The following is a 25,450-nucleotide window of genomic DNA, read 5'->3' as shown; positions in this document are numbered from 1 at the left end:
GCTGGGGAAAAGCCATGACACCTACTCAGACTGAACCCGAACAGCCCACAAGTCAGAATACCACTGTCCTTCATCCTCTAGATGGGGAATTTGGTTGCCAAGAACTCCCCTCGCGGCCACCACAGTTCATGGTGTAACACCCTCAGTTGAGTCACTAACCCATGTTAATGCAACAAGGCCCCTTTTAAAGAGAATTGTGAAACTCCCAAGAGTATAAAGTTGTATGCAATACATCTACATACTTAGTGATGCAAGTCCAGAACACCCAGTTGGTGGATCCCCGGATAAAGGATTCTGATTGGTTGACAGCCCATCATGCTTTGGATACAGCATAAAATATTGAGACATCAGAGGGAGGTTCTGCTGACAGTTATCTATGCCAAGAGGTCACTGTTTCTCAAACAACAAGCTATTTATCAAAGTAGGACCTGTGAACTCAATATTCCTGGGGAAAGACATTAAATCACTGAATTTTAAAGCTCCAAAAAAAGATCTCATCTGGCCCAACTCTCTCATCTCACAGATGAAGGAACCAAGGCTAGCAGAGGGGCTCACAATCACTTAGCAAGTCAGTACAGGAGCTAAGATCTGAACCAAAGGCCTCTGAGGCCCAGTACTATGCTGTTTGCCCTATGCTGGAGGAATTAGAGAGAATTGTGGTAAATAGATACAAGATCTATTATAGGGCATATGATCCAAGACTACTATTCCTTGGAAGTCTATAATAATACCAACCACATATTCTACAGCAAGAGTATCCAATAGAACTTTGTGTGATGGTGGAAATGTTCCATATCTGTGCTGTCCAATCCAGTGGCCACGAACCACAGGTGGCTAATGAAAACTTGAAATGTGGCAAATGCAAGGTTGGAACTAAAATTGACATGGCATTTAATATTAATTCATTTAAATTTAGGTAGTACAATTCCAAAATATTCTGTTCCATTGTCCCCACACAACTACTGGAATGTTCCAAAAATTATAATATGTTCACATAGAGTCTGCCGCTTAGACTTGGAAAAAGCAAAAAATTCTTGTTGGACCAGATAATCCCAATTATTTTTTTTCCTCAAAACATATGTTCACCATACTTATCATGGTCTGACTTAGAAAGTGACCCAGGTAAAGAATTAAGCTTTAGCTCTAAGCAGAACTAACATTTACTATTCCTTCTATCCTCTCCATCTCACCCTATTGTGATATCAACACAAGAGCTGGGAGAATCAGTGGGTTAGCTAAATTACCTAGGAATAACTAGGACAATGATCTGCATCCTGTAGTGCCCCAGCCAGGGAAAACTGCAAGCCAGTCCAGTAGCTGGAACCACTCCCGCCGCTACAGGCCTCTTGTTCACTCTGCCTGGAGCAGAGGCAAAGAGTCCAAGCAAGCTGCTTTCTGCATATCTCTGTCATACTGCCTGGTTTCTGAAATTATACCAAGCTTCCTCAGTCCTGCATTACTTTAACAATAAAGGCAATGGATAAACAAGATCCTACTGTATGGCACAGGGAACTATATTCAATATCCTGTGATAAACCATAACAGAAAAGAATATGAAAAAGAATGTGTAAATATACGTATAACTGAATCACTGCTGTACAGCAGAAATTAGCACAACATTGTAAATCAACTATACTTCAATAAAATAAAATTTAAAAAAAACAGTAAAGGCAGATACTTTCCTCACCAACTAAAAGCTACCCAAATATCTATCTACAAAAGTAATAATAGCAAAATTGAGCTCTTACTATGTGCCAAGCCCTGTACTCAGCACTTACATACATTAGCTCATGTGATGGTCACAGTTACCACAATCAGTAGGTTATTTTTATTGTCCCCACTTTACATACGCAGAAAGGGAGATCTGGAGGGTAATTTGCCCCAACCCCATAGCTACTAAGCAGTGAAGCCAAAGTCCAGGTTCTCAATCATTATGCAATATTTTTATATGATGTTACAGAATAGAAGAAACTCAGCATATGTTTTTAGTTGAATGAAAGAATGAGCCAATGGAGGAAACACTGGCAAACTGATTCGTCACTTCTATTAATACAGATAATAACATGTTAGCCTAAGTAAGACTTTGAACCTCAAACAAAACTGTCATTTGGTGAAAATATTGACTGTGACTTCTCCCTGCAGAGAACTAAGAAGTGTGAAATTCACACCTATGTAAAATTTAACACATCTATTATGGGCAATCATTAATAACTATCAGGAAGCAGAAAGGCAGTTTGAATAAACAAATAATTAAAATTGTCAATGGAAATATTTTAAATGACTCTCTGAAATAATTTCTCAGTCTTTTTCTGTTTTCTCACATTAGCAAGTTCCTTGGCAGTAACATATGTTTACAATTTCTATTGCATTTATCTTCAGAGACATCACCATAAATACATATACACAAAAGGGTTCACGTCCACCGGCAAAGGTTCCAAACGTGTCCTGGCTCCTAAACTGCTCTCTTTTGTCTCCAGGCTTTTCTGCCAGTCTGCATCCCTTAATCTTCCTTAGGCAACACATTCATCTTGCTGTTCAACTTCTCAAATGTCTTCAAACACTCCCTTTTCCTAGCATGTCAGATATAAATTCCTCATGCCCAGCTCTTAAGGCCTCCCCCCTCACTGCCTATGCTCAGTTCACAGGCTCTTCACCATTTCACAGATGCACAGGGCTCATTTTCACCTCTATACCTTCATGACTATCCCTCTGCCTAGAATGTCCCACACTTCTGCTTCAAATCTATTTACTCAAATCTTCACTATGCCTAGTTTAAGTTCCACTTCCTCATGGAACGCCTCTGACCACTCCTGAGTTTGTTAAAATCAAGACAGATCTGATCGTAATCTGTCTGGAACACCCACCTCTCAGATAACCGATGGTGCATCCCTGCTCTTCTTTCAGGTCTCCGCCCAAATGTGTTTATTCTGTTTGGCCTTCTCTGACCACTCTACTTAAAATGATACCACCTCCTCACCTCAGCACTCCCAAACTTCTTTGCCTGGTTTATTTTTATTTTCCTTCCTAACATTCATCACCATCTTGCATACTCTAATATTTACTTGTTTACTTGTTTATTGTCAGCCTCCCTTCTGCCCAGAATGTAAGCTGCATTAAGGGCAGGGAGTTTTGTATGTTTTGTTACTGATTTATCTCTAGAACCAAGAATATTTCATGGCATATAGTAGATGCTCAATAAATATTGGCTTCTTCTCCTTAAAAGTGATAGCATGCTATATACTGTATCATTTAGCACTTTATAGTTAATTTAGGAATGTGATTTTTTTATCTCTTTTACTGCATTTCCAAGACAAATATAAACAATTTCTGGTATTCTTCTATACTTTCCTCTCCTTCACCAATGCAGTCTTTGATTAAACATATATTAAATGTATACTGAGCACCTATTATATACAGCAGGTCCTATTCTTTTAGCAAAAACTTCAAGAAGTCACAGTTACACATGAATACACACACATACAAACACACAGAAGGGCAAGAAGACTAAAAGAAAGAATAGTAACAGGAAGACTAGTAAAACAGAGAATCCAATATTAGTATGTAGGAACAGAGTGTACAGGGTGATTGTGACAGACTGAGCGGGGAGAAAAAGGAAAAAAGAGACAGAATGGTGTGAGACTAGAGTAGGATGCTGCCAAAGTAGTCACCAGATGCTAGTGCTTAATATAAACTGTACCAAAGCAGATATGCAAATATATTCTACATGATTTTTTAAAATTCACATTTCAAACGTTATCTGTCAACTATCCCGTGGGTAAAAATTAGATTAGGACTAGCACCATCTGGTGGATATTTTGGAAGTGACCCTGAGTTTCTCTAAATAAAAACACCTGTAAATGCCCCCATGTCTCTGGACTGCCATTTATAATGTGTTAAGGTTCCACATGACTAATTATACTACCGTGAAATAATCTTTCTGCAGGACCCTGGGTCTCGTTGCAAGATGTAGCCAGATTTCTACCAAGGACCTTCCTATCTCCCAACTGACGTCGCTCTGCCTTCGGAAGGATGTATACAAAATCTGACACTGCAATTCTTCTTTTAAAAAGTAACATTACTTAAAATGTCCACAGCCTTTGACCTAGCATTCTACTTCTGGAACTCTATCCTGAGGGGAAAAAAGTTCTCTAAATGAGAAATGAGAAAATCAATTAGTTATTCACAAGGCAGGGAGGGGAATCTAAAAGTCCAACAACAAAGGAATGGTCAAGAAATTAACAGCCATAACAAAAAGAATAAAATACCTAGGAATAAATCTACCTAGGGAGACAAAAGACCTGTATGCAGAAAACTATAAGCCACTGTTGAAAGAAATTAAAGATGATACCAACAGATGGAGAGATATACCATGTTCTTGGATTGGAAGAATCAATATTGTGAAAATGACTATACTACCCAAAGCAATCTACAGATTCAATGCAATCCCTATCAAATTACCAATGGCATTTTTACAGAACTAGAACAAAAAATATTAAAATTTGTATGGAGACACAAAAGACCGCAAATAGCCAAAGCAGTCTTGAGGGAAAAAAACGTAGCTGGAGGAATCAGACTCCCTGACTTCAGACTATACTACAAAGCTACAGTAATCAAGACAATGTGGTACTGGCACAAAAACAGACAAATAGATCAACGGAACAGGATAGAAAGTCCAGAGATAAACCCACACACCTATGGTCAACTAATCTATGACAAAGGAGGCAAGGATATACAATGGAGAAACGACAGTCTCTTCAATAAGTGGTGCTGGGAAAACTGGACAGCTACATGTAAAAGAATGAAATTAGAACACTCCCTAACACCATACACAAAAATAAACTCAAAATGGATTAGAGACCTAAATGTAAGACCAGACACCATAAAACTCTTAGAGGAAAACATAGGAAGAACATTCTTTGACATAAATCACAGCAAGATCTTTTTTGATCCACCTCCTAGAGTAATGGAAATAAAAACAAAAATAAACAAATGGGACCTAATGAAACTTAAAAGCTTTTGCAAAGCAAAGGAAACTATAAACAAGATGAAAAGACAACCCTCAGAATGGGAGAAAATATTTGCAAACAAATCAATGGACAAAGGATTAATCTCCAAAATATATAAACAGCTCATGCAGCTTGATATTAAAAAAAAAACAGCCCAATCAAAAAATGGGCAGAAGACCTATATAGACATTTCTCCAAAGAGGACATACAGATGGCCAAGAAGCACAAGAAAAGCTGCTCAACATCACTAATTATTAGAGAAATGCAAATCAAAACTACAATGAGGTATCACCTCACACCAGTTAGAATGGGTATCATCAGAAAATCTACAAACAACAAATGCTGGAGAGGGTGTGGAGGAAAGGGAACGCTCTTGCACTGTTGGTGGGAATGTAAATTGATAGAGCCACTATGGAGAACAGTATGGAGGTTCCTTAAAAAACAAAAAATAGAATTACCATATGACCCAGCAAACCCACTACTGGGTATATACCCAGAAAAAACCACAATTCAAAAAGACACATGCACCCCAACGTTCATTGCAGCACTATTTACAATAGCCAGGTCATGGAAGCAACCTAAATGCCCATCAACAGATGAATGGATAAAGAAGTGTGGTACATATATACAATGGAATATTACTCAGCCATGAAAAGGAAAGAAATTGGGTCATTTGTAGAGATGTGGATGAATCTAGAGACTGTCATACAGAGTGAAGTAAGTCAGAAAGAGAAAAACAAATATCGCATATTAATGCATATATGTGGAACTTAGAAAAATGGTACAGATGAACCAGTTTGCAGGGCAGAAATTGAGACACAGATGTAGAGAACAAATGTATGAACACCAAGGGGGGAAAGCAGCAGTGGGTGGGGTTGGTGGTGTGATTAATGGGGAGATTGGGATTGACGTGTATACACTGATGTGTATAAAATGGATGACTAATAAGAGCCTGCTGTATAAAAAAATAAATAAAATAAAATTCAAAAGAAAAAATAAAACAACAAAAAAAGAAAATTACAGCCATTATAATGTCTACCAAACATTTGTATTCATATGAAAACAAATATTTTAACAATTTCATAAAAACAAATATTAAGCCAGAAAAAGCAAAAGGCAAAAGTATGTGCATAATATGATCTCAAATATGTAAATAATATACATAGAAAAAAGACTAGAAGAAAATATTCTAAATATTAACAGGATTGCTTGTAGTTGGGAAGATTATGTTTTTTAAAAAATCATGGTTTGCACTCTTTCCCAAATGCTCTATAATTCACATACATTATTTCCTTTTTTTTTTTGGCTGCACCATGCAGCACACAGCATCTCAGTTCCCCAACCAGGGATCAAACCCATGCCTCCTGCAGTGGAAGCATGCAGTCCTAACCCCTGGACCACCAGGGAATTCCCATGTACATTATTTCTATAACACATGTTATTGAAATCTTTTAAACAATCCATATGTTCTGATTAATTGCTAGAAATTTTCAACCTCTGCCTGATTTTATTAATTCCAGAAAAAGATAATAAATCAAGTGAGCCAGAATTTCCACAAGAAGGGGAAGCTAGAAAAGAAAGCAAATATATTATAATTTTGTTCCAGGATCTGAGTACTGATGGAGAAATCCCCCAGTTGTCGAGCTGTACTGAAATTCCATTAATGTCATCACACTCCTCTCAATGGTACCAGAACTTACAGAGGGCTCTGCTGGTAGCAGGGGGTTACAGAGTCTCTTAACCACTTGGGTACCCATCTTCAGAGTCCTAGAAGAGCTGGATCAGGGCCACCTTAAAATAGGAAGAGAAAGATCCATGCCAAAATACAGGTCAGGAAAAAAATTCCAAAAGTTAAACCAATTTAGAGGGGTCAGGTTCCTGCCCCAAGCCTACCCATTTAAGTCATCTGGAAGTATGAAAAAATAGGACCCCGGTGAGCAGGAAATCCAGCCCAAGGTAGTATAATTACAACAGGGCTATCACAGTGGCATTTTTAATACTAGTGACTTAGGTTTTAATAGTAATAAGTAAAGACAAGTGCTTCCCTATCAGTCAAGCAAGAATGCATTTTCCTTCCTCCCTAAATGTATCAGTCTGTTGACAGAAATAATCAATAAACAATCTATAATAGAAATAGAAAAGAGTTTTATTTGAACCAACCTGAGGACTATAGTCCAGAGATAGCTTCTCAAATAACTCTAAGGAACTGCTCTGGAGAAGCATGGTTTTCAGCACAGTTTTAAATCTTGTCAGAACAAAGAACATCAAACAAATCAGAGATTCGTTCCTTCAATCTTTCAAACAAACAGATCAGCATGTACACAGCAAGTCAGTATGGCCTTGGCCCCTGGGAAGGGAGTCTTATCATCGAAGGAGTAGCAGCATTGGTGTCCCAGGAAGGGAGGCATTTAATCTTTACTTTTAACATGGCTATTCTTTACTTCTAGTCAATGCACCCTTTTCTATAATGATTAAAGCAGATGTACAATGTATGTTTGATAAGCCACAAACAGGCTGTTATAGTTAGCACAAAATTCAAGTTAAACTATGTATAAGCCATAATGACTTTCCCATACCTCAATATGTGAAAATTTCTTCCGTTAAGTCACAGATCATAGGAAGGATTCTGAAGATGATGAGGAGAAATAACCGGGAGCTCTGCTTCTGGCTCACTCTTCCCTTCATCCTCAGGAATTCAGTTTTAACCTAGAAAGGCAGCACTTACATTCCAAGGCAGAAATTTTTATAAAGCACTTGAAGTTTATAAAGTGCTATCACCTATATCAACTTATTTGACCAGCATAGTAAACAACCCTTGGAAAGCGAGTTCATTTTATTACCCGCAGCTGACAGGAAACAGGCTAGTGTGTTGTTCTGCCAATTAGTAGTGCAGGCAGTGTTCTAGCCACCTCTCCTGAATCCACTTGCACTAAATCTGTGCCAGAGAACAGGCCTAGAATGGTGCCTAGCGGTGGTGGTGATGATCATGGTGACAGGCATCATTTGCGCACATACTATGAACTCTTCCAAGTGCTTTAAATTCTCACAAATACTCTAAGTACTTGATACTATTATTTCCAACTATTTTTTGTGCTGTGATTCCATTTTTCAGTACTCTATCCATCTTAAGGAATCTTCCCTCTCAGGAGCAAACCCAGGGGCCACCGTATTTGGAGAGGATGGTGTGCAGCTTGAGAACGGGAAGTCTTCAAGCTCCGAAAGTCTGAATCAAGAACTGCACACTAAGAACCTGCAAAGCTTGGAGAGGGTTCGGAACCTGAAACTTCCACCTCCTTCTTCCCACCACACTCTCGCCCCTCCGTTTGTCCCCAGTTCTGGTCTGGAAGCTCAACCGGTGGTAATAATACTTTCCTGGTAGGTACCCGCCACCTTTCAGCACCTACCTCTTAAATCGTCGATGTGTGGTTTCGCCTTTCTGTCCCCAGCCCTTCTGAGCACGGCCTCCTCCTGCTATAGCGTCGCCTCTGCGTGCCCGCTGCCATGGTGACGGCGGAGGCCTGCCCGGACCGGTCCCGCCTCCAGCCATCCGGAGCCAGCCCTGGTCCACCCGGGCTCCGCCCCATGCCTGCTCAGACCCCGCCCCCTGCGTGTCCAGCCTCGCCTCCTAATGGCACAGAGCACAACCTCTGCGGGCCTTCACCCCGTCTCTTGCCGGCCCGGACCCCGCCTCCCGACTGCCAGAACCGCGCCCCCTGCCCGTCTAGATCTGCCTCTCGCTGGCTCGGACTCCGCCTCCTGATAGCCAGAACCTTGTCCCTCTGCCCGGACCCCGCCTCCTGCCGGCCCCGACCCCGCCCTGGGAGCTCTGCCTTTTGTAGATGGGAACCTGCCGCCAGTCCGTGCAAACTACTGCCTCCGGCGCTCTACTCCGGCCGCAGCCGGTAGTGCGGCAGAAAGTGGCTGGCCTTCCCTACTACCCTGAGGCTGAGTGAGACCCGCTGTGCTTCGAAGAGCCCGCAGACCTCCACCCAAGAAAACACACCAGGCATGTTCCTTATGCGATTTATTGATCCTAACGGCTCTGCACCCGCGAGAGAAAACAGTCCAGCTAAAGGGAGTTTCTGGGCCTCGCAGTGCTGTCAGCATCTGTGACTTGACGTCCTTGTAATCGATGGTCAGAAGACGCTTGCTCCATGCCTCAGCCCCTGTCCTCATTTGTTTGTATAGGTCTGGGACCCTTGACCCAGCCACTGAGGAAATTGCCCAAGACAGCCGTAGAAGCTGTGTACGAGAGCTCTGAATGCTTTCCAGAGCACCTCTTCTTCTTCAGCTTTGGCGTTTAAGGTGTGTAGAAGGGATACCATCAAATTAACTCCAACAAAATCAGCTCAAGTGCAGATGCTTCAAGGGTAACCTGTTCTCTCTGCACCTTTCTAGAGAGCAGGAGCAAAGGAGGGGGCAAAACCCTACCTTCCCGCACACTCAGCCTAGCCCCCTCATTTTGTAGAACTCCATCCACCCCCAGGTAACCCAAATACAACCCCAAGCTAATGGTGGCAAATAAGAGAGAGGCTTAGGGAGAGCGCAAGACTGGGGCCCTCAATTCCAGGGGCTCTGTAGTTCTAAAACGTGTCCGCCATCCCTGGGCTGCTAGCCAGTCCCCCAAAGCAGTAGATTCTCCCCACAGCCATAGTGATGAAATGATGCAAGCAGGTCCATCCTCCCCAGGGCTCATACTAGGGTCCCGTTCTTGCTGTCATAGCGGGGTGTGGACTGGGGGAAGTAAAGCGTCGCATATTCTGTAGCATTTTCTAGCTGTAGGTGCTTCACCTCCTGGGCAGAGCGTGTCTGGGTTAGGCTGCACAATTGAATGTCTGCATAGTGTAAGCTGCTCTCCTCCGACATGAGGCCTTGACTCATCTCCTGAGACACAGGCTGCTTTAACACCTGCTCATACGTACGTCCCGTTGGGTCATGGCCCTGAGAGGAATGGACAGCATTAAGGGAGATTCTTGACTTGGTTTTGCCCCTCACCTCCAATGCAGGGTCTATTAAATGACACTTTGCTTTGCTGCTTTGGGGGATGGAGGAAGATGGGCAAAACCAGAAACTTCTACAGATGACTGAGACGTTTCTGTCCCAGGATGGAAAAGCTGAGTCCTGGGATCCCATGTCTGAGCAGCCTCCTGGAAGGGACGGAGGTTGTCATTACCTTTGTGCCATTCTGTTGCTGCTGCTGCTTTAATGTCCGTCTTGCTTGGCTCCCTGAGAGGAAGAAATCCGACTTAAATCCACCGACTTAAATCCATTTTCTCTTCCTGTCTCTACTGAGATTGCCTTCTTCAAATCTCTGTGAAATTATTATGGTGGGCTTCTAACTAATCTCCCTGCCTCTGCTCTCATCTCTTACTTCTACCATTCCCACATTCAAACTCCTTAGCAGAGTATACAATCTGGCCCTTTCACAGTCTGCCCGTAATATCTTCCATCCTATTTTTTCACTGGCCCCTAACATAGTTCAACAGGCATATGTTGAGAGCCCACTGTATGCCAGGCTCTGTGCCACATTCTGGGGATAGAAGGATGAGTAGGCTGTTTTCTCCTGTGCAGGGGAGCTTGCAGTCTACTAGGGGAGACAAGTAAACAGACTATTACAGGGCAATATGGTAAGAGCTCAGCTACACCAAACATTTGGTCACTTTCCATAAAGTCACTCTCTTCTCTTGTCTTTCTTTTCTCTGCATGAGATAATTTCCCGGCCTAAAATACCCTCTCCTCCCTGCTCCTCTTCCAACTTGTGAACTTGCTATTATTCCTTCAACATCGGTGTTTTCTCCCCTTCTCTCACAGCATGAATCTGGTGCTGTTGGGAGCAGTAGTATCAATACATGGTATTATGGTTACTTGTTAACGTGTATCTCTTTCTCAAACTTGATTTTCAGTTCCTCTAGGGCCGAGACCATGTGCCCTTCCTCTTGTGCCTCTCTGCCTCCTTGGAATCCTGCCTAGTGCTTCATATACAATATAAGGGTTGAATAAATTTTTGCTAGATGAATGAAGGAATGAGCAACCAACCTTGCCACTCTGAGATAATGGAAAGGACGAGACTCAGAGTTTCAGAGCTGGTCTTGAACACAGTAACCTAACGATTCTCTTTGGTGTACTATCTCCCTTTAGCCGCCCCCCACCCTATGCCCCTTCTAAAGACACTGGTTCTCTTATCTTCTTTTCTCAAATTTGCACTCCCCCTAGCATCCCCCACCCCACCCCCCCAACACCCATTACCCATTTTCTTTTTCCTCTGGAAAGTTGATGGGCAGCTCCTGTGAAAGGAAAAACAGATCACTCATGTGTAAGAGCCTGGCCTCTATCTTCCCTCCTTCATCATTTGCTCTGTGGTCTCCTTAGCATTCTGGTAGGATGACCTTCCCTCACCTCCCTCTAACAAAGATTCACCCTGAGCCAGTCCCAAAGCATTTATCAAGGGTACCATAGCTCTCCCAAAGGGATGGTTCTGGAAGGTGGAGTGGTACAACTGACATAACCAAACCCAAAATACAGCCTCAGGCAACCAGGCGCTACATGCCAGGTATGTAGCTGGGTTGAGGGCTATTCTGGGATTGTCTAACAGGCTAATCCCAGCAGAGGGTAAGGGAAACTGGCCAAATAATGGGATATTCCTGGATTCAGAGACCCTCTTGCTTCTTCTCTGGTGTCTCTCCTTCAGGGTCTCTGCCAACCTGGGGTTCTCATTCTGGGAGTCACAGAAACTGCCACAACAAGGGCTGACTAATTAGAGCCCTGCACAGCCCTTTCCTAACAGGTGACCTCCCGCCCTGCTTTTTTGTCCTTGTTTTTAATTAACAGAGAAAGTGAGAGATGTTTAAGCTTTAACATCCATAGCACAGGAAGTTCTGAATTTGATGAGTGACTCAGCTACATTGCCCTCCCTGCAGGACAGACCTCTTATACTAATTTCTGAGCCCCTGGGGTCCCCGACGGAGCCAGTGTGTCTACGTGATTGTCAACTGTTTGATGGCCAGAGAAACAACACTTGTCTGAGGAAATAGGCTGAATAGTTTGTGGCTTACTCCGGATGCTTTTTCTTGCTAGTACATTTCCAACTGTAACAGAGCCAACCCTATTTATCTGACGTCTGTCTCCCCAAGGAAGTTTCCTTCTTTTGCTAATTAAAAAGAAAGAGGGTGGGGACTTCTAAATCGTGTTCATTTTACTAATATAGAAAAATCAGGATTTTTCCACACATATCTGTCAGAGGTTTGTGTTTTGGTTTGATTTTTGGTTTTACTGCAGCTTGCTGAGCTGAGAATAGTTTGAGTCTCCATTTGAACACTAGAGGTGGTTCAGAAGAAAAGCTTTGAAACTATTTCTGGGTCTTTCTACTTCCTCGTCTTCCACTTTAGCTCTTCCTTTCCTTTACCACTGCCTAGTCATAGCCTAATCCCAGCCTCTAATTCCTTGCCCCTGGTCACTACTGTCTTCCTACTTACTTCTACTTTAACAGATAAAGAGAATATTAATTCTAAAATAACGTAGACTTGGGTGACTCAATTTTAGTGAACAGAGCCTGTTCCCACGTTGGATGTTGTACAATGCCTGGACACGGCCCAAATGGAATATTCAGCTAGACTCGCGGGTGACAGGATTTTATTTTTAGCCCAGAATTAAGGAAACCAAATGGGCACTCTCCTATATTGGTAGTAGGAATAAAAATTGGTGCAGTCTTTCTAGAATGCAATTGGCAATAAGTATAAGAAGCCTTAAACGTCAATGTGTGTACCCTCCGATGTAGCAGTTCTAAGCAATAATCAGACAGGTGCAAATATGGAAGCTCATTGTAGCATTATTTATAATTGCAAAAAATAGGAAATATCCTAAATGTCCAACATTGGGAACTAACTAAATAAATGGCATCTCCAATCAATGGATCATTATACACCAATTTAAGAAAGATGTTATGTTGGAAGAACACCTAATAGCATGGAAAATTTTCCTCTTTATTAAGATAATATAAAGGTAATATGTTTGGGGATAAAAACTATGTATATAGGCATTTAAAAAGGATTACATGGAAATACACTAAAATGTTCCTGTCATCTCTGGGTGCTTATATTTATGGTTGTTTCTTATTTTCTCCTCTTTGGTGCTTTCCGAATACACAGTGAATGTGTATTACATTTGTAATCAGAAAAAAAAGTTTTTTTAATAAAAATCTCAATTGTCACAGTGTCTTTAAGTTTATGAAGTTTATTGAGATAATGAGAAATAGAGAAGAACAATATTTATCCAGTCCTACTAATATTTTAAGAGGAAAAAATATATTTTGGTTAGAATATCTGGTGTAGTGTTTCTAGCCAGGCTCTAGAGTCTGATTGACGGTGTCAGACTAGCTGTATGACCTTTAGCAAGTTTTTTACGTCATTAGGCTTCCATTTTCATTTTATTTATTTAAAAAATTTTGGCCATGCCACATGGCATGCGGAATCTTGGTTCCCTGACCAGGGATCGATCCCAGGCCCTCAGCAGTGAAAGCATTGAGTCCTAACCACTAGACCGCCAAGGAATTCCCTCCATTTTCTTATTAATAAAATGAAGATAATAATAGAACTTAAGACTCATGGGATCATTGTAAAATTTAAATAAAATAATAAATGTAAAATACTCAGCTAGGTGTCTGGCATATAATGAGTGTCAATCAAAGCTGACTACTATGACTACCACCATCTGAGGAAGAAATAACCAAAAATGAAAACTATGAAGACTTGGGAAGAAAGGGAGTGAAAGATGCTTTACACCTCCTTCTCTGGAAGTTTTCATGTTTCTAGATGTCCCATGTCTATAGGACATCTCAGAGTTTAAAAAGTGCTGTTCTCGGGCTTCCCTGGTGGTGCAGTGGTTGAGAGTCCGCCTGCCAATGCGGGGGACACGGGTTCGTGCCCCGATCCGGGAAGATCCCACATGTCGCGGAGCCGCTGGGCCTGTGAGCCATGGCCGCTGAGCCTGTGCTTCCGGAGCCTGTGCTCCGCAACGGGAGAGGCCACAACAGTGAGAGGTCCGCGTATCACAAAAAAAAAAAAAAAGTGCTGTTCTCATTTTATAGATGCCCTAGAACTTTGGTACCTTACTCAAGAAGGCAAGAACCAAATTTTCTATTATTGCTATGTCTTCTGCCTCTATCACTATGCCTGATACATATAGGTGTTCAATAAAATATTTGTTTAATAAATGAATGAGTAGTAGGAACAGGACTTGAATCCAATGTACTGACTCCAAATTATATGTGCTTTTCAATGTACCTCACCTATCTCTCTAAACATAATGATACTTTATTCATAAACAGGACACCCTCAAGACAGATGCAGGCATGGAGTGGTAGAGCTAAGAAGGCAGTGGACAGGATAAAACTAGGCCCACGGGTTTATAGTGTTAAAAAGAAACAACAGGCCGAGACTTCCCTGGCAGTCCAGTGGTTAGGACTCTGCACTTCCACTGCACAGGGCATGGGTTCGATCCCTGGTCGGGGAACTAAGATCCCACATGCCAAGTGCAGTGTGGCCAAAAAATTAAAAGAAAAGAAAAGAAACAACAGGCCTCAAATGGTGTTGCTTGTGCTAATCTCATACCACCAAACCATGGCTTAATACCTAGCCTAACAGGAGTTTCAACCTTCCCCAGGAATGTAGTCTTAAACGTCAGTTTGGAATTTTCTGGTCAGCATCAATGAGATAATCTGCCACACAGACCTTTTCCATCACCCAAAGGAAGATGAGGTCATCTGCTCTTCCCTTGATCCCTTCCCCCTTCTGCCTATAAAAGCCTTTCATTTTGTACAGCTCCTCGGAGCTCCTTTCTACTTGCTAGATGAGATGCTGCCCCATTCATGAACTGTTCAATAAAGCCAATTAAATTTTTAAAATTTACTTGGTTGAATTTTTGTTATTTAACAACAGTGATGACAATCCTGGGAAAGAACAATAAAGACAATATGATTCATTTATGGTGAGGCTTTCACATATAATCTGCTCTTCAAGTCCGTGATCTAAACAACACAGGTTGTGTTATCTACATATTACACGTGAGGAAAAAGAGAAGTTACAGAATTTGCCTAATGTCACACAGCAAACAAGTGTGAAAGTTATATTCAAATATTGTATGGATATTCTCATTTCTGCCCTTTTATTTTTTATTTTATTATTAATTATTTTTACTTCTACCCTTTTTTTTTTTTTTTTTTTTTTTTGCGGTACGCGGGCCTCTCACTGTTGTGGCCTCTCCCGTTGCGGAGCACAGGCTCCGGACGCGCAGGCTCAGCGGCCATGGCTCACGGGCCCAGCCGCGCCGCGGCATGTGGGATCTTCCCGGAACAGGGCACGGACCCGCGTCCCCTGCATCGGCAGGCGGACTCTCAACCACTGCACCACCAGGGAAGCCCACTTCTACCCTTTTAAATAAACATTTCTCCAAAGTTGATTTGCTTGATTCAGGAGGCAGTATTATGGCATGATTATAAGTATGGGCTTTGAAGTCAGATAAACTTGGGTTGGAATCTTGGTTTGTTTGCTTACTAGCCATGTGACCCCAGACAAATTAGCTAACTTCTCTGAATTTCAGCTTCTTAGCTGTAAAATGGGAGGAGTAAGACCACATCCCTCAGAATTGTTGGGAAAATTAAATGAGATTATAAAGTTCCAAATGCTACAATTATTACCATTATCTGGAGGAGAAAGGAAGAGAATAAAGGGAAAGAGGAGGCAGAAGAAGACAAAGAGAAAAAAATGTCAATTTACCATTCCAGCCCTGTCCTAGCCGTTGGACAGACAGCTGGCTTGGCTGTTTTTTGAGGTTTCCTGAAAGGAGGGAGCACAGAAGGGGTGCTGCTCTGGTGTTTGCCCCTGGAGGTGCCACGTGGAGGAGGTGCCATGTGGAGAAGGTGACAGTGGGAAGTTGGCAGAGCACTAGCTGCAGGCTCTCTCTTATTCTTGGGACCTTCATGTCCACCAACAGAGACCTTACCCTCCGACCCTTCCCCCTACTCACCAGCTTCCCCCGCAGCCGAGCCGGTTTCCCATGGTGCTCTGTCTCCCAGGGAGCCCAGCTGTTTTGCTATAGATAGGGGCTTGTGCATTTCCTGGTTCCCGGTTCAGCTTTCAGTAGCAGCTCCCAGGGAGTCTCCGTCAGGGTCAGATTTCAACCTAACAGGTTGGACTTTGGAAGCCACCTGCTGGAAAGATTCCCAGGTGACTGCTCCCAGCCAAAGGGTAGAGGAACACACACGGGCTCCAGGTGAGGGCAATCTCACCTTCGGGATTTGGAGCTGCTTTGATGAAGCGTTAACTTTTGAGCTTCAAGCTTCAGTGAGAAGAAACCTGAGACAGAAAAGGGCTCTGGGTTTCCTTAGGAAATGTTTCTCTACTACTTCACACTGTCATTGAAATGTATCGTCTATAATAAAGAGTCTTACCTATGTTTCCCCAGCAGTAAGCAGGTCTAATTGAGTTTCACTTTCAAGGTAATCGGTGTCAGTCTCTTATTATCCTTGTCCAGAATCTGGGATTGAATACTGGACTCTTTGGGAAACTAAAATTTAGGGAAATGTATTCCTTTTGTATTCTCCCTTGCTATTGGAATTAATGTGGGCAAATCACTTTTTTCGAGGACTGTAAAAATGGAGGGCTGAACTCATTACTTAATCCCCTTTCTGGTCAAAAATCATATGATTCTATGATTGGAATGGTCTCAGCACTTCTTAACCACTCACTTCCCCATCCCCAGTACAGAACTACGGAATCTCCATTTAACCTCAACTCAGCTTCTCCTCCAATGACCTGAAGCTGATTCATTCCACACTCACTGGCAACTAGGATGAAGTTGAGCAAATTCCTCTGTAGAAAATAAGGGCTCTAGAAGAATTTGTGGAACCTGTATGGCTTGTCTTCAGTGTTCCCACCCCCTCTTTAGTGTCTTGTTCAGATGCCCAGTTATTTGTGTGTCCCTTATGGATGTTCAGGACCCAGCACTCAGCCCTGTACTCCACGGAGGGTACCCTGGACGCTTCATTCCTCCCCATCTTCTTTCCTTATGAAAAATGGAGATAATAAGAGTCACAGCCTTGTAGGATTGTGGTGAAGATTAAATGAGATAATGTATATAAAACTCTAGTCCAGGGCCTGGCACATGGGACCCTCTCAGTAAGTCCTACCTATTGTTATTATTATTACTTCTTTTTCTCAACTAATTGTTAGATGGTAAAGCATCTTACTTTATTGTCTGGTGATGGATCATTGCACTAGCCTCTTATTTCATGGCCGTGCTTCTCCCTGGCAATCCATTCTGTACTCTACCATTAACTGTATTCTTTTCATCCTGTTACCCAAACTTCTTAGTTTGGCACTCAAAGCCCTCCACAACCTCGGTCCCTTTCTAGCTACTTTCTCTAATTTAAAGAAAAAATTTAAAGGAAAACATGTGAGATTTTTATATGACCAGAAATTCCAAAGGAACCAACACTGTGTTGTGGTGGCCAGAAAATCTGATATACCCAAAGCACCATTAATAGAAGTCTAGAGTGATAAACAATGGTATTGATTATTCCACTGAAGTCTGTACCAGTCAGTCCATGATTGGAATAATAATTTTAGGTTTACATGTTGAATTTCAAGTTACAGTGTCAAGAGGCAGTGTATTGAAGAGAAAGTTGTCTGAGTTATAAGTGGTATGGAAAGTCCTATAAAATATGTTTAAAAGAATCAGGCATGTTTAGTTGGGAAAGGGAAGCTTTTGGAGGACAGAATGGTTACTTTTAAATATTTGAAGGGACTCTCAAGTGAAAGAAGGATTGTATTTAGTTTCTGGACATAACCTGAACCAATGGGCAGAAGTTACTGAAATGCAGATTTTGGATCAATGGAAGGAAGAATTTATAACAGATGTGTCCAAAAAGAAAATGAAATGGGCTACCTTATGAAGTTCTAAGCCCTCGGTCACTGAAAATGTCCCAGAAGTTGGCTAATAATCTTCAAAGTATTTGAATGGGATGGGGATTTGGACAAAATCAGAGGTTTCAAATTTTTTTCTAGCTAAGGAACCCTTTCTTTTAAATGAAGCTCAGGTAAAAATTCCAACTACGAAACAGATCAAAGTGAAGCTGTTCTGGTTGAAGTCTGAATAGGATCCTTTTACAATTCTTTTTCTTCTCAGCTAGACGTTAAGATGGAGCATAGTTTTAAATTTATATTTACAATGTATAACCTCCACAGTATATTACTTGGGGTTTAATTTGTTGAATGAGTGAACAAAAGAATACATCAATAGTTATTTCTCTAAGGCATGCTTTAATTTTTAATAGATGGCAATCCTTTAACCAAGAATTGTATTCTTCAAGTGAGGGTTCTTATCCTGGGTGTCCACAGATTCCCTAAAAGGGGCATATGAATGGATCTCAAGAGCTGTGTGAACCTATTCAAATTATATGCCAAATTTCGGAGCATGTGTGTTTTTCTGGAAAGAGGATCTATTGCTTTTATTGTCCATAAAAAAAGTTAAGAATCAACCACTTTAATGGAAGAATTTCAGATATCCATCACAACCTAGTAAAAGATATATTTGGGGGCAGGGAGGTCTTCTGGACACTCCTCAAAGCATACACATGCATGTTCTCTTGATTACAGAGAGCAATTAAGAGGTCAACTCCCCCCCCCAGGCTCTCCTGAATACATCATACCCCTAGTATTAAGACTCTACTTCCAAAGGAAGTTTCCCTGGCCATCACCACCATACCAATAACCCTAGCTCCCCTGCATTTAGACTTGGATTGGGTGGAGTGATGCAGCAATTCCTCTCTTTGGGATGTTTCAAGGTTAGAAACAAATGCTTTCTCTCATAGGCAGAGGGTTGGGAGGCTTTGTGATTTAGTGACAATGGCAGAGGCTTCTGTGTCTGTGCCCCTGTGTCTGCATACTCGATCCCTCAGAATCAGAGACCATTTACAGTGGACAGACCTTAGTATGGGAAACCAGGGCTTTAGGCAACTCTGCAGCCAAAAGCTGATTTCCCAACCCCTACCCAAAACAGGCCAGACAGTCTGGAGACCCTTGTTTTTGTGTCTCTAATCACCAGCTCAGACAGTGCCCTCTGGGCTGTTTGGATGGCATATCCCTTTTCCCTCCCAGGATCACTCTCTCTTTTGTTGCATTGTGAGAAAATTATGGCCAGGAATTTGATCTGGAGCCAGTGTCAGCTTCCAGGTGTGGTCTCAGCAACCAAGTGTGAGCTCAGGGTGCTATGACATTGGGTACATCTAACTGAGGACCTTTTTGTCTAGCTGTCCTTTTTGTCTCCCTCCCTGCCCATCCCATCCTCCAGGCCACAGAATAGGGAGCAGCACAAATAAGGCCCTGAGATTTGGGTTTATTCAACTCCACCCAAAACTAAATGAAAACACTATGACACGTCCCAAGGGACCAAACCATACATTGTGACCATGCACTTTTCCCTTCCCCCGAGGATGCTGCTACCTCTGGGGTGGTGAGCAGCTAGTCCTATCACCGCGGGAGCTAGAAAGGGTGCTGGCTCTCTGGCACTCAGGGCTCAACACTGGCTTCCTCCTCTTCCTCTGGATCAGGAGGTGCAGGGAGCAGGGAGATGTAGACCTCATTGACCTCTGTGTCCAAATGTCGGCCACCCCGAGGCGCCTCCAGGTTGAGGATGCCATCATGGGAGAGAGCAGCGCGGACCCGCCAGGGGTCAACATCAGCAGGCAGGACGTAGGTTCGGCAGAACTCTCTGGACACGAAGCCATGGCGGTCCAGGCGCTGGGGGTGCCGGGCAGACACCTCCAGTAGGTTGTCCACAGTCCTCACGGTTACCTCATCGGGGGTAAAGTGGCTCACATCCAGAAACGCCTGGAACTTGCCCTCACTGAGCCGAAGCTCAGAGGCCCCTGCCCTGCTGCCCTCCCCAGCTTGGACAGCCCGGGGCCGGACATAGTAGCCATGGTAGAGGGTGGGGGTCAGGATCTCTTCTGGCAGGAGGCCTGAGGGGCAGAGAGAGAGAGAAGGCAAGAGTTAGAATGAGGGAGGATGGGGTGGGAAGGAGGGCGACATGAGAGCAGATCAGGAGGTGAGGCCTCGGGAGAGCTGGAGGGGAGTCAGGAGAAGCAGGGAAGGGGAAGGAGGGGTCCCAGTGGCTGGAATGAGGCGGCTGGGGAGAGGAGATTGAGAAAGGGAATGAGTTGGGATGAAGAAGAGCAAACCAGACAGGGTCTGGGTGGTTCGCAGGGGAGGCATCCCGAGGGGAGCAGGGGCAGGTATCAGAGCACAGCGGGCAGCAGTCCGCACCGAGGTCAGTAGGAAGGGAAGCGAGCCCTGCCCGGAGGGGGGTGAGGGGGGAGTCTGGGGTGGGAGACGGCTCGCCCCAGGAGTTCAGTTAAGCCCAGAGTGGGGTGGAGGCCAGTATCATTGGGAGGTCAGCCCAGAATTTCAGCAGGTGGGGGTGGGAGGCAAGGGGGTGGCGTCCGTGCCATACCTTCCCCGAAGCGCTGCTCGCCCAGGCGGCTCGGGTTGGCAAACTCGTACTCGGCGGTGGCCGGGTGGGCATGTGGCACCGAGCGGCCCGACATGGCTGCAGACCCGCCGGCGGCCCCGGCTCGAGGTGCGGCCCCAGCAGGCGCAGCAGCACCCCTCCAGCTGCCGCAGAGCCCCAGCGCACTTGGAGGTGGGGGCGGGGTCTACACCACCCAAAATAGTGCCGAGCCCGGTGGGGGAGGGGCGGGCAGCGCCCGCGTCGAGTGTGTGAACTGCGCCGCCTGGACCCCCGTCCCCTCCGCTGCACACCCTTCAGCTGTCACGGGGGGCCCCCCCGGGGAGGACAGCTGGGGGTCCTGGCTGCGGAGCGAGCTGGGGAGGGGAGGCTGGTGCCGGAGGCCCCGGAGAGACCACGCTGAGACCCTCCCAAAGAGTTTGCACGTTTTCCACGCCCCTCTTCCCCTCCTCAGTGGTAGGCAGCCGGCGCTCTGCTTCATCAAGCTCCCCTGGATTTACTGTTCTGCCAGGCCTGTAAAGTGAACGACGCAAACAACTTTCTCCCCTTTCTCTGGGGTGGGGTGAGGGGCCTTCTTGCCTAGGTTAAGGTCAGGGTCCTCTCTGAACCCAGGGCGACCCAGGGCACCACGTGGAAACCTGCCGTTGACATGTTGGTGATCACTACTCTCCTTCAGGGACCCACAAAGAGTTAATATCCTGGGGCCCAGCCTAGGAAGATTCCAGTTCCTGCCCAGGCCCAAGATAGTCTCTGGCCGCATTCCCTTGGCATGCTAGGCTGCAGAGGAGGAGGAGGGGCCCACTGCCCGCCCGCCTGGGATTCCTGCCTCAGTCCCAGCTCCAGAGAAGGGGGGCGGGGGGTGCCATGGGGTGCGGACAGAAAGCGAGTAAAACAAGACCAGGACAAGTCACTGGCCAACTCAGGCGTGTTTGTATTTCTCTTTTCTTAGCTCAGTGAGTACTGGGTATGTGTCACACTGCCAAATCCCCAATCACAAGTCTCCATGAACGGGCAGTGAGCTGGGATAATAAAACCCCTGACATCACCATTCCAGAAGCTTCAGAAGACTGCGTATATAAGGGGCTGGCTGTAGCTGCGGCTGAAGGAGCTGACCAGCCAGCTGAGTCCCCACACTCACCTAGCCACCATGGACATCGCCATCCACCACCCCTGGATCCGCCGCCCCTTCTTTCCTTTTCACTCTCCCAGCCGCCTCTTTGACCAGTTCTTTGGCGAGCACCTGTTGGAGTCTGATCTCTTCCCAGCTTCTACTTCCCTGAGCCCCTTCTACCTTCGGCTGCCTTCATTTCTGCGGGTACCCAGCTGGATTGACACTGGGCTCTCAGAGGTAAGTCTCCCCTCTGCCAGGACAGGTGAGTTCATTCTGGAGCCTCCTGGAAGCGTCTCCATCCACTGTCCTTTTCCTCCTGGCCTAAATCTGACTAGGTCTAAGGGTCCCAAGTGTCTTAGGCTCTTGTGTGTCCTGCAGTGAAGAAAGATGAGGTCCCTAGTTCCTCTCTTCCCCAATCACCTGTTTGTATTCGATGCACCTCTGTATCCTTATTTATTACATTTTTTCCATGTGTTATGAAGATCATTCTCTGTCCCATCTTCTAAGTAGGATGTCCCTTTCTGGTTTAGTTCATAATGATCTACAGGGAAAGAGCTGCCTTTGCTCAGACTCCTTCGCTCACCTCTTCTAATACCTCACACTCCTGACAAATACTATCATCTCAAGTTCCAGAGCCAGGAGGCAGTCCTACCTCATCCTGAGCTTTTCATCCCAGCTGCATGGAGCTGGAGACAGCAGCCACTATTTTCTTCCTTTCTATTCCCTCTTCTATGATTTTCTGGGTTTCTCAGGGCTGTGACAGGGCACTGGCCTGGGTCCAAGCCTAATGAGGATAGAAGGTAGGTCAAGTTTAGGGACCCCCCTCCACTTGTCCTGAGAGGGTAGGAGAATGGGGCAAACAGATAAGATTGATAGAAGATGTCACAGATAACACTCTGGTTTAAAAATATTCAAGAGTGAGTAAACAGGAGCCAAGTGGGCAAGGGCTTTGGAAGGACAATCAGAGCTAGCAGAACATTCCAGATTGAGTGGGTGGGAAACTTGGCAGAGACCTGAGTAAGAAGAAGGGGCCTTTGTCTCACAGACAAATGACAAGGCCAGGCATTGGGTCAGAGAAGCAGCAGAAGCCATGCCCAGACCCATCCTTGTGATTTGTCCCCTGGGTGGTCTGTCTTCTTCCCTGTCCCTGTAAATAAAGTTTGGCCTGATGACCAAATGGTGTGCCTTGGGTACCACTGTGGTGGCACCCCTGAACTAGAGAGTCATGTTTATTCAAAAAGGAATTTTTAGCTAAAACGAGGAGGATAAACTACCTGGAAAGAAAGCAAGTCTGCAGAATGAGACTGTACTAGTGTTGTTCATATTCCTACTATCTTTTGTCTTCCCCTCCCCCACCTTGCTATTTCCAGATGCGGCTGGAGAAGGACAGATTCTCTGTCAACCTGGATGTGAAGCACTTCTCCCCAGAGGAACTCAAGGTCAAGGTGCTGGGAGATGTGATTGAGGTGCATGGAAAACATGAAGAGCGCCAGGTACGTAGCTGACTTTCTCTTCTGCTCATTCATCCAGCGCGTACTATATGCCGGAGACTGCCATCAGCCCCTGAGGCTGGAAGCATTCCAGTCCTAAGCCATAAGAGTCAAGAACAGGGATAAACCTGTTGTTGTTATTGTTGTTGTTGTTTTGGCCAGAGAAGTGATCTTTGTTTGTTTTGATTTGATTGCCTCAGATGGGATAGATGGGATGTTAACTTCCTGTTTAAGCCAGTGGTTCTCAACCTTGGGCACATTAGAATTGCGAGGGGAATTAAAAAAAAAAAAAAAATCCCAGGGCTTCCCTGGTGGCGCAGTGGTTGAGAGTCCACCTGCCAATGCAGGGGACACGGGTTCGTGCCCCGGTCCGGGAGGATCCCACATGCCGCGGAGCAGCTGGGCCCATGAGCCACGGCCACTGAGCCTGCGCGTCCGGAGCCTGTGCTCCGCAACGGGAGAGGCCACGACAGTGAGAGGCCCACGTACAGCTAAAAAAAAAAAAAAAAAATCGCAATGCTCAGGCATATCCCAGGTCAGTTAAATCAGGATTTTTCAAAGCTCCGTAAGGGATTCTAATGTACAGTTAGTCAAGGTTGAAGACCACTGATTTAGGAGTAGTGGTTGTCAGACATCTGATCGCTTTATATAATTACATTAACTGCATGCACTCGGAAGGCCCTTGAATTTGAGACTTTTCTTTCAGATGTTTTGGAATTCATTTCTCGTTAGCCCGTCTTAATGCTGAACTACTTGCTTTGCCTAAGCTTCAGAGCTCTACTCACCTCCTAATACCCTAGACCCATGTGGAAATCAGTTGAGAGCCTGTCTGGATAAATGCTTGAGATTCAGCAGGTGTAAAGGTTAGGGTCAGAATTCTTTAGCCAAATTCTAGAGAATGGAATAGCTTTTCATTACTTTCTGGGAGAGTTTTTCAATGAGTTTGCTTCCTACCAAAGGCAGTGAAAGTGCGGAGTCCTTACCACTGGACGGCCAGGGAATTCCCACCTCAGAAACTTGTGCATCAAACAGTATAGTGTGAGGTCCTCAAGCTGTTTCAGTTTTGCTTGTATGATTCAACTCTAGATCAGAGCCTCCCTGGAGGGAGTCTTTATTGTTGTTGTTGTTATTATTAGGTCTATTGGTCTGGAACCTTCTGGAACATTCCTGAAGAGTCAGGACAATTTCTGGGTTTCCTCAGGGACTCAAATCTTCAAAGCCAGATGATATTCCAAATCGTGTAGGCCCAAAAAACATTGATCTAAACCTCTGGGAAATACCCCTGAACATGTCCATGCCTGAGGGTTTAGAGAGCTATGAAGTTTTGGCTGTTCAGACTTCTCAGACTCTCATTGGTAGGAGTGACCACCTAGGCAATTTCATCTTAGCCCCAAACAGAACAGCTATTTAGCTTTCTCTCATGTTGCCATGCATTTGGCCACACCTAAGGGGAAGGAGGATGTCTGAGTTCTAGGCAAGTGATGCTATTTCCTGTTCTTATCTCTCTACCTCTTTCCTTATTCTCTTGGATTAGGATGAACATGGCTTCGTCTCCCGGGAGTTCCACCGGAAGTACCGGATCCCAGCTGATGTGGACCCTCTCACAATTACTTCATCCCTGTCATCTGATGGCATCCTCACTGTGAATGGACCAAGGAAACAGGTCTCGGGCCCTGAGCGCACCATTCCCATCACCCGTGAAGAGAAACCTGCTGTCACTGCAGCCCCCAAGAAGTAGATGCCCTTTCTCTAACTGCATTTTTTAAAACAAGAAAATTTCCCCACCAGTGAATGAAAATCTTGTGACTAGTGCTGAAGCTTATTAATGCTAAGGGCAGGCCCAAATTATTAAGCTAATAAATATCATTCAGCAACAGATAACTGTCTTGTGTTTGAATATTTTGTAATAATCATCACATATGATTTAGGGGACTCCAGGAATATTAGAGTCAGAATGACTGTTTCCAGCATTTACTCATGGGATAAATTTAGCAAGTCACTTAAGCTTTATGGTCTTTAGGTCTTCCATTTATAACATGGGGTACTGATTTGTACACTAGTTGTAAGGAGTAAATTAATGAGAAAAAGGAGGTAAAGCCCTTAGCAGAGTTCAAGGAATATTAGTTCCTCTCCTCCCTCTTTGATTTTGGCCCTCAGTTCCAATAACAAACCTGAATGAGGTCTGGATGACAATGCATAAAAGGCCCTAGTGCGTCTCTGAAATTAATCATGTCACCAGGGAGGAGATGGTGTCCTCAACTTTGACATTTTGCTACTGATAAGCATTGCCTTCAGCTGATTCACAAGGTGGACAGGTGATTATC

General features: G+C 44.4%; 4 protein-coding genes across 5 annotated transcripts in view; 1 reads left to right on the top strand and 3 right to left on the bottom strand.

Annotated features, from left to right (window-relative positions):
• The window catches only part of DIXDC1 (DIX domain containing 1), a 73,243-nt gene extending 64,727 nt beyond the window's left edge, over positions 1 to 8,516 (bottom strand). Inside the window, exons 1-3 of one of the 2 annotated variants that reach the window (XM_060304036.1) lie at positions 8,411 to 8,516; positions 7,583 to 7,712; positions 6,707 to 6,797 (exon numbers count right to left, since the gene is read on the bottom strand). In XM_060304036.1, the coding sequence (XP_060160019.1) occupies positions 6,707 to 6,763 (57 nt within the window). In that variant the 5' untranslated portion in view covers positions 6,764 to 6,797; positions 7,583 to 7,712; positions 8,411 to 8,516. The remainder of the gene's footprint in view (positions 1 to 6,706; positions 6,798 to 7,582; positions 7,713 to 8,410) is intronic. The other variant, XM_060304037.1, reaches the window with a different exon arrangement.
• A 1,182-nt stretch (positions 8,517 to 9,698) lies between these two features.
• On the bottom strand, positions 9,699 to 16,057 carry C8H11orf52 (chromosome 8 C11orf52 homolog). Its single transcript, XM_030836845.2, has 4 exons — positions 16,026 to 16,057; positions 11,253 to 11,290; positions 10,180 to 10,232; positions 9,699 to 9,947 (listed from the first exon to the last, which is right to left on the bottom strand). Exons 1-4 carry the CDS (start codon positions 16,055 to 16,057, stop codon positions 9,699 to 9,701), a joined length of 372 nt encoding a protein of 123 aa, XP_030692705.1.
• A 2,332-nt stretch (positions 16,058 to 18,389) lies between these two features.
• HSPB2 (heat shock protein family B (small) member 2) lies at positions 18,390 to 21,167 on the bottom strand. Its single transcript, XM_030835114.2, has 2 exons — positions 20,511 to 21,167; positions 18,390 to 20,019 (listed from the first exon to the last, which is right to left on the bottom strand). Exons 1-2 carry the CDS (start codon positions 20,602 to 20,604, stop codon positions 19,568 to 19,570), a joined length of 546 nt encoding a protein of 181 aa, XP_030690974.1. The 5' UTR covers positions 20,605 to 21,167; the 3' UTR covers positions 18,390 to 19,567.
• A 214-nt stretch (positions 21,168 to 21,381) lies between these two features.
• Positions 21,382 to 25,007, top strand: CRYAB (crystallin alpha B). Its single transcript, XM_030836837.3, has 3 exons — positions 21,382 to 21,873; positions 23,007 to 23,129; positions 24,661 to 25,007. The coding sequence occupies exons 1-3, from the start codon at positions 21,673 to 21,675 to the stop codon at positions 24,862 to 24,864; spliced, it is 528 nt and encodes a 175-aa protein (XP_030692697.1). The 5' UTR covers positions 21,382 to 21,672; the 3' UTR covers positions 24,865 to 25,007.
• Positions 25,008 to 25,450: the final 443 nt, after the last annotated feature.

This window comes from Globicephala melas, chromosome 8 (assembly GCF_963455315.2).
Source record: "Globicephala melas chromosome 8, mGloMel1.2, whole genome shotgun sequence".
In the NCBI taxonomy this organism is placed as follows: domain Eukaryota; kingdom Metazoa; phylum Chordata; class Mammalia; order Artiodactyla; family Delphinidae; genus Globicephala; species Globicephala melas.
This window is presented reverse-complemented; position numbering and strand designations above follow the sequence as displayed.

Bases quoted from the DNA above. Each gene is read 5' to 3' on its own strand.
- HSPB2 (XM_030835114.2), bottom strand. From the start codon at position 20,604: ATGTCGGGCCGCTCGGTGCCACATGCCCACCCGGCCACCGCCGAGTAC. The intron at 20,020-20,510 runs GTATGGCACGGA...TCTGCCCCTCAG, and splicing joins CGAGCAGCGCTTCGGGGAAG to GCCTCCTGCCAGAAGAGATC.
- C8H11orf52 (XM_030836845.2), bottom strand. From the start codon at position 16,057: ATGGGAAACCGGCTCGGCTGCGGGGGAAGCTG. The intron at 10,233-11,252 runs GTAATGGGTGTT...TCTTCCTCTCAG, and splicing joins CCAGAGGAAAAAGAAAATGG to GGAGCCAAGCAAGACGGACA. The intron at 9,948-10,179 runs GTAATGACAACC...CATTCCTCTCAG, and splicing joins AGCAACAGAATGGCACAAAG to GGCCATGACCCAACGGGACG.
- CRYAB (XM_030836837.3), top strand. From the start codon at position 21,673: ATGGACATCGCCATCCACCACCCCTGGATCCGCCGCCCCTTCTTTCCT. The intron at 21,874-23,006 runs GTAAGTCTCCCC...TGCTATTTCCAG, and splicing joins TTGACACTGGGCTCTCAGAG to ATGCGGCTGGAGAAGGACAG. The intron at 23,130-24,660 runs GTACGTAGCTGA...CTCTTGGATTAG, and splicing joins GAAAACATGAAGAGCGCCAG to GATGAACATGGCTTCGTCTC.